The 10,327-nt window shown below is 40.8% G+C and overlaps 1 protein-coding gene across 1 annotated transcript; it reads left to right on the forward strand.

Moving 5' to 3' along the window:
• The first annotated feature begins 3,660 nt into the window (after nucleotides 1–3,660).
• On the forward strand, nucleotides 3,661–6,215 carry irx5b (iroquois homeobox 5b). The gene is made up of 3 exons (XM_084168211.1): nucleotides 3,661–4,198; nucleotides 4,688–5,093; nucleotides 5,324–6,215. The coding sequence occupies exons 1-3, from the start codon at nucleotides 3,959–3,961 to the stop codon at nucleotides 6,025–6,027; spliced, it is 1,350 nt and encodes a 449-aa protein (XP_084024337.1). The 5' UTR covers nucleotides 3,661–3,958; the 3' UTR covers nucleotides 6,028–6,215.
• The last annotated feature ends 4,112 nt before the right edge of the window (nucleotides 6,216–10,327 follow it).

The following is a 10,327-nucleotide window of genomic DNA, read 5'->3' on the forward strand; positions in this document are numbered from 1 at the left end:
AATGTTGCTTAACAAGTCACATAATAAGTTGCATGGATTCACTCTGTATGCAATAATAGTGGTTAACATGTTATTTAATGACTACTCCATCTTTGTACCCCACATATACAATTATCTGTAAGGTCCCTCAGTCGAGTAGTGAATTTCAAGCACAGATGAAATCACAAATACCAGGGAGGGTTTCCAATGCCTCGCAAAGAAGGGCACCAATTGATAGATTGGCGGGAAAAAATTAAGTTCTCAATTACCCTTTGGATGGTGTATCAATATACCCAGCCATTACAAAGATACAGGCGTCCTTCCCAACTCAGTTGCCGGAGTGGAAGGAAACCGGTCAATGAGGCCAATGGTGATTTTAAAAAGGTTACGGAGTTTAATGGCTGTGATAGGAGAAAACTGAGGATGGATCAACAACATTGTAGTTACTCCACAATACTAAACTGCATGACAGAGTGAAATAAGGGAGCTTGTACAGAAGAAAGATGTATCCTGTTTGCAATAAGGCACTTAAGTAATATTGCAAAAAATGTGGCAAAGAAATTAATTGTTTGTCCTGAATACAAAGCGTTATGTTTGGGGCAAATCCAACACAACACATCACTGAGTACTACTCTTCATATTTTCAAGCATGGTGGTGGCTGCATCATGTTATGGGTATGCTTGTCATCGGCAAGGACTAGGGAGTTTTTTAGGATAAAAAGAAACGTAATAGAGATAACCACAGGCAAAATCCTAGAGGAAAACCTGGTTCAGCCTGCTTTCCAACAGACACTGGGAGATACATTAACTTCTCAGCAAGACAATAACCTACAACACAAGGCCAAATATACACTGGAGTTGCTTACCAAGACGGCATTGAATGTTCCTGAGTGGCCTAGTTACAGTTTTGACTTAAATCAGCTTCAAAATCTATGGCAAGACTTGAAAATGGCTGTCTAGCAATGATCAACAACCAACTTGTGGGGGGGGGGGGGGGGGGGGGGGGGGGGGTGGTATGTTTGGTATGCTTACCTGGTATGAGTGGATGTCTGGTAACTTAGGGTTGGTCTAGAGGAGAGTGGTGGCGGACTGATCACTGTGTGACCCAATAGCAGAGGCATCCCATGCTTCCTCTCTCTTTTATTCTGGCAACTGCTTCTCTGAAGGCAACCACACCCTTCCCCTTGAGGAGTGTCCCCCTCGCACCTGTATCCTTGGATGGGCCTCTGCATGGCAGTGGAGACTGAGCAGAGCCTGGAAGGGACTTCTGGGGTTGGGAGTATAATATAATATAATAATAATAATATAATAATAATAATAATAATATGCCATTTAGCAGACGCTTTTATCCAAAGCGACTTACAGTCATGCGTGCATACATTTTTGTGTATGGGTGGTCCCGGGGATCGAACCCACTACCTTGGCGTTACAAGCGCCGTGCTCTACCAGCTGAGCTACAGAGGACCACAGAAGGGCTTTGTTCTGTTCAGCTGCATCAAGGTGCTCTGGGTCTGGAAGACAATGATGGGTACGCTTGCCCATCATGTTGGAACTCCAGGAGCCACATTGGCTCCCCACTGCACTCCGATTGGACACAGAGCATTCATGGAGGACAGTGTTGGCGACAGAGCAGTGATCTGACGAACTGGCAAGCGGACGTCCCATTGGGTACTTATAGCTGGGTTTAAGAACTTCGCCCCATGATTGACTCTGTAAAGGGAAAAGCATGATGGGTACAGATTAATAAACAGTGTTTATATCAGTTATGTCTGAACAGTCATCTCGCCGATTCAATAATGCCCTTCAGACGTTTGAGCTGCGCAACAATATTTTGGCTGATCTGCTCCTTCTTGGCCTCCTCTACCAGCTTCTCCCTCTGGGTCTTTCTGAGTTCTCACTACAGTGCATCATTTCTATAAATTAACAAAATCTTCCACATTGTAAGCTACGAATCTGCACATTCATATAGGTCAGTGATCGGAACCCATTTCCAGCATCACGAATAAATGATTGCTTGTCACAGCCAACACAATCTCACACTCAATTCGTGCAAATATGTGTTGCAATAGCTGTCAGCTGCCTTCCACATCTTTCAATATGAAATCATAGTGAAGTCATTTAGCTCGCGGCTGTTGACGCGGCCACGCACCATGTGTCCAACTTGGCATAGCCTATACATTCATACATGAATTTGCTTTTAGTTGCAAAATACAAATATTCCCAAATGGAATCATGAACTCTACCAAGTAGGCCTACCAAGCCATTTTAGCCAAAAACCTGGTTCCCTATGCAAGGAGGCTGAAACTTGGCCGCCAGTGGATCTTCCAGCAAGCACGGCAATGACCCCAAGCACACGTAAAAGTCCACAAATAAATGGTTATTTGACCACAAAATCAAAATCTTGCAATGGCCATCTCAGTCTCCGGACTTGAACACCATTGAAAACCTGTGGTTTGAATTTAAGAAGGCAGTACATAAGTGCAGACCGAACGATGGATATCAAGGATCTGGAAAGATTGTGGATCGAGGAATGGTGTAGGCCTATATTCCTCCCGGTGTGTTCTCCAATCTCATAAAACATTTTAGAAAAAAGCTCAGTGCTGTTATCTTCGCAAGGTGAGGGTGCTGGAGTATTGAAAACAGGGATGACAATCATTTTGACACCTATCTTCTGAGAATGTGTTTTATTACTTGTTAAACAAAATATATTTCTCTGAGCAATTGTATTACTATAAAATAATATAATTTTCCGATTTGTTTTAGCATACAATATAGCTCAGCATTTGTCTTATTTATTTTATACAGTCTTTTTTGCTCATCTTTATCAAGGGTGCCAATAATATTGGAGGTGACTGTATATCTGCAATTGCTACAACTGAAGAACAGCGCAAACAGCGATCCCTCTCGGTTAAAGGGGCAATCTGCAAATGGTAGGCTGCATCCATTTTTGGACTAAATTAATTATATATACTGTAGGCCTACCCATTGATTCCTGAAGAATATAACTTATACATGCCTCATGAGCTTATTCAACTGTCTTAGGCCTACACCATCAGAACCCAAAATACAGTATAAGCTACTGCAAGCTTATTTTACTCCAATGTTTGTAAACAATGTAAATGTAAACAAACACTGTGTAGGTTAAAACTTTTGATATCATGGACGGTCTGTCCTTGAATCCATAGAGGTGTCTATGAATATGAGAGTAGTTACATTTCTCTTGCCCCATTCCTCTGCTGTTTATCAAATCAGTGGCGGGGTACACGCTTTGTTATTGTTTGAACTGCAGTTTGCCTCCTTAACCGGAGTGCTGCTAATAAGATAATTAATCGATAGTTGAGCCTAGATGAATATAATTTTATGTCTTAGGCTACAGATACTGAATAATATTGATTCGATAATAGGCTAACTGAATAATAGCGTAGCGTGTGTTTGTGTGTGTGTGTGTGTGTGTGTGCGTGTGTGTGTGTGTGTGTGTGTGTGCTTGTGTGTGTGTGTGCGTGTGTGTGTGTGTGTGTGTGTGTGTGTGTGTGTGTGTGTGTGTGTGTGTGTGTGTGTGTGTGTGTGTGTGTGTGTGTGTGTGCGTGTACGCACGCGCCTTCACGGGGGTGGAGCTGACAATCATAGAATGAGGTTGCCTTTTTCCTCTGCTGACTCCCACTTGCAGGAGGAGCACTTGCCTCAGATTACTACATTTCCAGAGCCTGGCAGGTAGTGAGCATCGACAAAGTGTTCCGCTGGAAGGCTGCATGCAGACAACTTTTCCAGACAACTTGCTGCAGCAAACAACAACAAACCAACCGACGCAACAGTTCGTAATGTTATTGAATGGAATACTTATTTCACAAATGCGAACATTGAGGGAAAGGGCCTATTTTCAGATGTGTTTCCATGCGCTAGTCTTGTGTGTGTACAACTAACCGAGTGAAAGCGCAGAAGTGGCCCTAAGTGGCTGACTTTAGGAGGTCACTCAGTCATCATGGCTTATCCTCAGGGCTTTCTCTTCCAACCGTCGGTTTCTCTGGCTCTCCATTCCTGTCCCCCGTTCAGTTCCAGTGTGATTTTAGGAAGACCGAGGACAGATGAAATGGGCCGGCCGTCTTCAGGCTCAGCCTTCGCGCCGTACGCAGGATCACCGGCTTTCAATGGCTCATCGCCTGGCTTCAACTCTTACCTTCAGTACAGCGGAGAGCAGAGGGCGGCAATGAACTCGTTTGTGGTGAGTGAATACTGTACAGTTTAATAATTAATTATGCACTTTGTAAAAACAAAAATGCCATTCTTTCCTTGAAAAGGCCTATTTGTATCCAGATTTTGGAACGAGTAGGCTGAAGTGTAGCCTTTTGATGCAATGAGTAGACTACAGAAGTTTAATAAAACATTCATAAAAGCTTCCTAATAAAAGCTTTTAAAAAATTTATAAAAATAAGTTATGCAATGATTAGTCACAATTATTTGCTAAACTTTGCAAAATAAAATATATAATTCTGAGTTAGAATCGTGTCCAATATTTTATCTGTCATAAGTTGTAAATACACTATACCTAAATGTAAAGGCCTATAATATACATACATGTTGATCTGTAAATCAATACAATTGGAAATTGAAGGTCTGGAAATGATGAATATCATATTTTAGGCTTGCCAGTCTTGTGCAGTCAAAATATTGAAATAAATTATAATAAATTGTCTATCTATTGACTTTCTAGGGCTCCGCGTATGATCCTTCAGCGGGCATTACTGGCTCTTTAGAATATCACCCGTTTGGTGGTGCATTGGGCCCATATCCATACGGCGACCCTGCATACAGGAAAAATGCTACACGGGATGCGACTTCCACTCTCAAAGCGTGGCTCAATGAACATCGCAAAAACCCTTATCCCACCAAAGGCGAGAAAATCATGCTGGCAATCATCACCAAGATGACCCTTACCCAAGTGTCCACCTGGTTCGCCAACGCCAGAAGGCGTTTGAAGAAAGAGAACAAAATGACGTGGAACCCGAGAAATAGAAGTGAGGATGAGGAAGAGGATGACAACATTGACCTGGAGAAGAATGACGACGACGATGAGCCACTCAAGCCCACAACAGAAATTGGGTCGAAAAATGAAGCAGGTTAGTTTAATTAACTTTTCAATAACGTTTACATGTTGCAATAGGCCTAACATTTATTTTATTTCAGACATTTAATTGGTTTCAAAAGTTGTAAAAACAAAAATATTGTCCTAGTTCTATGTAATTCACTGCATAGGCTTACAACATGTTGTTGCTTTCGTTAGAACTTGAAAGGGTGATTACGGTAATCCTTGGAACGCTTTGGTCTAATTTATTCTATCGTCTTGCAGATGGACATCATCCAAATCCAGTGGGAATCTCCTGTGAGAAATACAAAGAGGACAATAGTAGCAATGACATGGAACCTGTCTTAACTGATTCGGATTTAAAGGAAAACGGGGACAGGAGCGTGCCCGAGATGCTGGGGCCCACTATCACAGCATCCCCCCAAAACTTGCACCTTGGAGCGGAGAGGGATTCAGACTCGGCGGACACGCCAGGTCCACCTGCACCGAGGCGTAATGACACAGGCAACTCCAGCAATGCCACGTCAGTGATTGACTCGCCCCTTCCAGCCCCAAAACCAAAACTGTGGTCGCTCGCGGAGATTGCAACTTCTTCGGACAAATGTAAAGGATGTAGCGATGGTGCTCAGAACGTGCCCGGACAATTACGCACAGAGATTCCGGCCCGTCTGTCATCTCCACCGCGAGCCGCTCCTCATAATCTTTTCCCTCACAGCGCAGCTCTCTCAAGACATGTCTATTATACATCTCCCTTTTTCCAGGGTTACTCGAACTATCATGGCACTTTTGGACAGCTGCACAGCCCCGGATCCAACGTGGGGTCAGCGACACATTTAAATGGATTACATCAAACTATGTTACACAGAGCCGAGGCACTGGCAAGAGACAGCAAAGCCAGGAGCCAAACACAGATAGATATTTGTAAAGACTTGAGATATGAACTTAAGAAAGGTATGACACATGTTTAGTAGCCTGTGTGCTATTTGGTAAGCTATAGGCTCTATATAAACATTTATTTATTATCGAACTGGGAAAATAAAGGATATTTTCAGTGGGGAAATGGAAACATTGAAAATTAGTATTATTGTGAGTCCCTAAAAAGGCAACAAACGATTATTTAGGAATATGAATATTGAATTATTAAATTTTGTATTTTTTAAAGGATCATGTTAAATATCTGAAGAAAGTAAAGTGCATTCCTTTGTCAAAACGCGTGGTGAATAATTAATCATTAAAGAATAGTTTTATTGAAGTCTTTTTGAGAAGAAAAGCGTGTTACTCTGTCATTTATATTTAACTTTGGTCGTTCGTTATGCAAACAATATCTTATTTTTATCAGGTTCATTTCATATAGCATGGCTGCAATGTTTGACATCTGTGCCTTGTCAAATAACCACAGCCATGTTATTTATGCACACAACTCCACACAGAAAGTTGCCAATGCCGGCAAAAGTATTGGATTAAAAAACGAGGCATTATTGTATTAACTGCATTATCACAGTACCATTCCAATAAGCAATGTGTATGTATTTCAATAAGGATAAATCATTCTTAAAATTCCCCCTGCATGTAGCCAGGCTAGATTTTAGTAGCAATTACTTGAAGCAACTGTGGAAATGTAGACCTAATCCCCATATATCAGAAATGCTCTAGTCTGTTTTGATTTTTTATTTACTTTAAAGTTGAGCAGAGAGGAAATTAAATATGATCACACCACAAATATATTTATCGTAAACCAGGCCTATCTGGGTTTTGAAAATATTAACAGTTAAGAAGCTTACATTTTCCGAGGCCATCTTGAAGGAATTAAGTGTGTACGTTCGAATATGTTATCCTGAAAGAGGGGATTTCTCTTGATCCTGCAATTCCAAGAGCCAAACAGCAACAAAACATGCAGAGAAGGGTGAGAAAAGCGTATCACTGTGTACTAAACTCAGTGCACTAAGTGCACAATGACTTAAAAGGCTATGTAAATCCCTAAGGTATTTAAAGCAATTTCATGTTTTCTATGTTGCAGTGATTTTTCGTGGCTTTCTGCTTTCTCAAAAGCCTCTTGCTATTGAAGTCCTTTTTAAAACGGATAACTAACAGAGAAAGTGTGTATGAAACATCATTAAATTGTGTCAATGGACGTTTAAACGTTTCCCGATATGTTCTAGTCGGAGACACACCATCATCTTACGCAAACCTTTAAAAGGTTATAAAAACATTCGGACATTTTCATGTTTCTGTTGTCTTGGATTCAGTAAACACTCAGGTTACACAAAGGCCATAAGAAGGATAAATGGTATTTGTTTAAACTCAAATTGATAGTCTATGGATACATTTGTCATGATGGCAAAATATGACAATTTTGTTTTTTAATAGTACATGATATCTACCCATTTAGTTTTATAGAATTACTTCTAGGTCCTAGATACATACACAAATGGCAGCCCAGGGGCCAAATCCAGTCTACCACAAAGTCTCAAAAAGGAGTTGAAATACTATAAATAACAGGAAAACACAAAGGTTTATAAATCATCAAATTATCAAGCAGTAATTGTTGGATTATATTAGTATAATGTTATTAATATTGCTGACTTGGTCCATATCACGCATTCAAACTATTCGCCTGTGACCGCTTTTTTTTCTTCTTTTACACCCTTCTTTATCAAATCTAAAGAATATCTGTGTTGTAACTTTATCATACCAAAGATACAACTTCATCATTTATTATCTAGGAGCTGTCCTCTGTATGAATTGGCCAAAGTTGCATTCAGTAGATAAACTAAAACATTGACATTTGCAGTGAAGTAATTGTTTGATTGACTTTAGGGCCCATATGTCTCTCTTTCCCAACTGTGTTGTGCATCGAGGCTAAACACAACCAGACATCAATCAAATTTGTATTCGTCACATGCTTCGTAAACAACAGGTGTAGACGCTGCTGGGGCATTCTCAACCAGTGTGAGGTCCACTCTGCATGGGATAACCCCTAGGACTACCAGATGTTAGGATCTGATATCACCTAGCCCCCTGCCATGCCATGCAATCCCTTCACCCTCTTCTCTCCCTCTTCTCTCCCTCTTCTCTCTCCTCCCCTCCACTTCTCTTCTCCCTAGCTCCAGGACCTCTATAAAAGCAGCTGTTCTCACAGTGTTGGTCTTTCAGAGGCAGAACATTGTGTTGAACGGCCCAGTCTCTGGTCTTTGAGGGCTGAGGTAATGTTCTGTCTCAAAACAAGCAGTCTCTTCCCACGTTACACACATACAGTACCTTTCATATGAACATTTAAAAAAACAAGCCATGTGTAAGGCTTGCATTTCAATAGCACATTTTAAAGTGCTTACATTTAATGACCTCATGAGTCATCCTCATATTTTACATTGATTAATCGAATCGGGTGTGTTACAGTAAGGTTGGAACAAAAGCCTGCACACCCAGTAGTTTTCTAGGAGGGTAGACACAGTAGACTGAGACAGACATGTAGTATAGATCAGGGTTTCCCAAACTCGGTCCTGGGCCCCATATGGTTTGGGAAACCCTGGTATAGATGACTGTAGCCGTAACTTTGCTTGGAGTGCCCTCTAGTGCCAGTAAAAAGATGCAGCAGCCACGGAGACACCAACGCTAAAACCACTGACTACATTCCCCACTAAATGTGGTCTAGGTAAAGTAGCAGAAAACGAGCAGCATTTTGTAGCAGTGGTGGAAAAAGTACCCAATCGCCATACTTGAGTAAAAGTAAAGATACCTTAATAGAAAATGACAAGTAAAAGTCACCCAGTAAAATAATACTTCAGTAAAAGTCTAAAAGTATTTGGTTTTAAATATACTTAAGTATCAAAAGTAAATGTAAAAGTATAAATTATTTCAAATTGCTTATATTAAGCAAACCGTCTGGTTTGCTTAAAAACAACTTCCTTGTTTTTTTAATTGTATGGACAGCCAGGGTCACATTACAACATGCAGACATAATTTAAAGTGAAGCATTTATGTTTAGTGAGTCTGCCAGATCAGAGGCAGTAGGGATGACCAGGGATGTTCTCTTGATAAGTGTGTGAATTGGACCATTTTGCTGTCCTGCTAAGCATTCAAAATGTAACAAGTACTTTTGGGTATCAGGGAAAACGTATGGAGAAAAAGTACATCGTTTTATTTAGGAATGTAGTGAAGTGAAAGTAGTCAAAACTATAAATAGTAAATTAAAGTACAGATCCCCCAAAAAACTATTTAAGTAGTACTTTAAAGTATTTTTACACCACTGTTTTGTAGTATGCAATAATCGCTCACCCAAATGTAATTATTTTCACAATTGTTCTCCTAAACAATGTCCAACAATGTCCACCATCATTTGTTTGGGAATTACCTTAAAGCAGAGAGGAATAAGCGAGGCAATAAACAGCCCCAAGTTTGTGTTGATCAGCGGCATCTACAGTGGGGAAAAAAAGTATTTAGTCAGCCACCAATTGTGCAAGTTCTCCCACTTAAAAAGATGAGAGAGGCCTGTAATTTTCATCATAGGTACACGTCAACTATGACAGACAAATTGAGAAAAAAAATCCAGAAAATCACACTGTAGGATTTTTAATGAATTTATTTGCTAATTATGGTGGAAAATAAGTATTTGGTCACCTACAAACAAGCAAGATTTCTGGCTCTCACAGACCTGTAACTTCTTCTTTAAGAGGCTCCTCTGTCCTCCACTCGTTACCTGTATTAATGGCACCTGTTTGAACTTATCAGTATAAAAGACACCTGTCCACAACCTCAAACAGTCACACTCCAAACTCCACTATGGCCAAGACCAAAGAGCTGTCAAAGGACACCAGAAACAAAATTGTAGACCTGCACCAGGCTGGGAAGACTGAATCTGCAATAGGTAAGCAGCTTGGTTTGAAGAAATCAACTGTTGGAGCAATTATTAGGAAATGGAAGAAATACAAGACCACTGATAATCTCCCTCGATCTGGTGCTCCACGCAAGATCTCACCCCGTGGGGTCAAAATGATCACAAGAACGGTGAGCAAAAATCCCAGAACCACACGGGGGGACCTAGTGAATGACCTGCAGAGAGCTGGGACCAAAGTAACAAAGCCTACCATCAGTAACACACTATGCCGCCAGGGACTCAAATCCTGCAGTGCCAGACGTGTCCCCCTGCTTAAGCCAGTACATGTCCAGGCCCGTCTGAAGTTTGCTATAGTGCATTTGGATGATCCAGAAGAGGATTGGGAGAATGTCATATGGTCAGATGAAACCAAAATAGAACTTTTTGGTAAAAAC

The sequence above is a fragment of the Coregonus lavaretus genome, assembly GCF_964263955.1.
Source record: "Coregonus lavaretus genome assembly, chromosome: 9".
NCBI classification, from domain to species: domain Eukaryota; kingdom Metazoa; phylum Chordata; class Actinopteri; order Salmoniformes; family Salmonidae; genus Coregonus; species Coregonus lavaretus.

What these genes read in the sequence shown, in the direction of transcription:
- irx5b (XM_084168211.1), top strand. Translation starts at nt 3,959, where the DNA reads ATGGCTTATCCTCAGGGCTTTCTCTTCCAACCGTCGGTTTCTCTGGCT. An exon ending in CGGCAATGAACTCGTTTGTG is followed by an intron (nt 4,199 to 4,687) that starts GTGAGTGAATAC and finishes TTGACTTTCTAG; the next exon opens with GGCTCCGCGTATGATCCTTC. An exon ending in TGGGTCGAAAAATGAAGCAG is followed by an intron (nt 5,094 to 5,323) that starts GTTAGTTTAATT and finishes ATCGTCTTGCAG; the next exon opens with ATGGACATCATCCAAATCCA.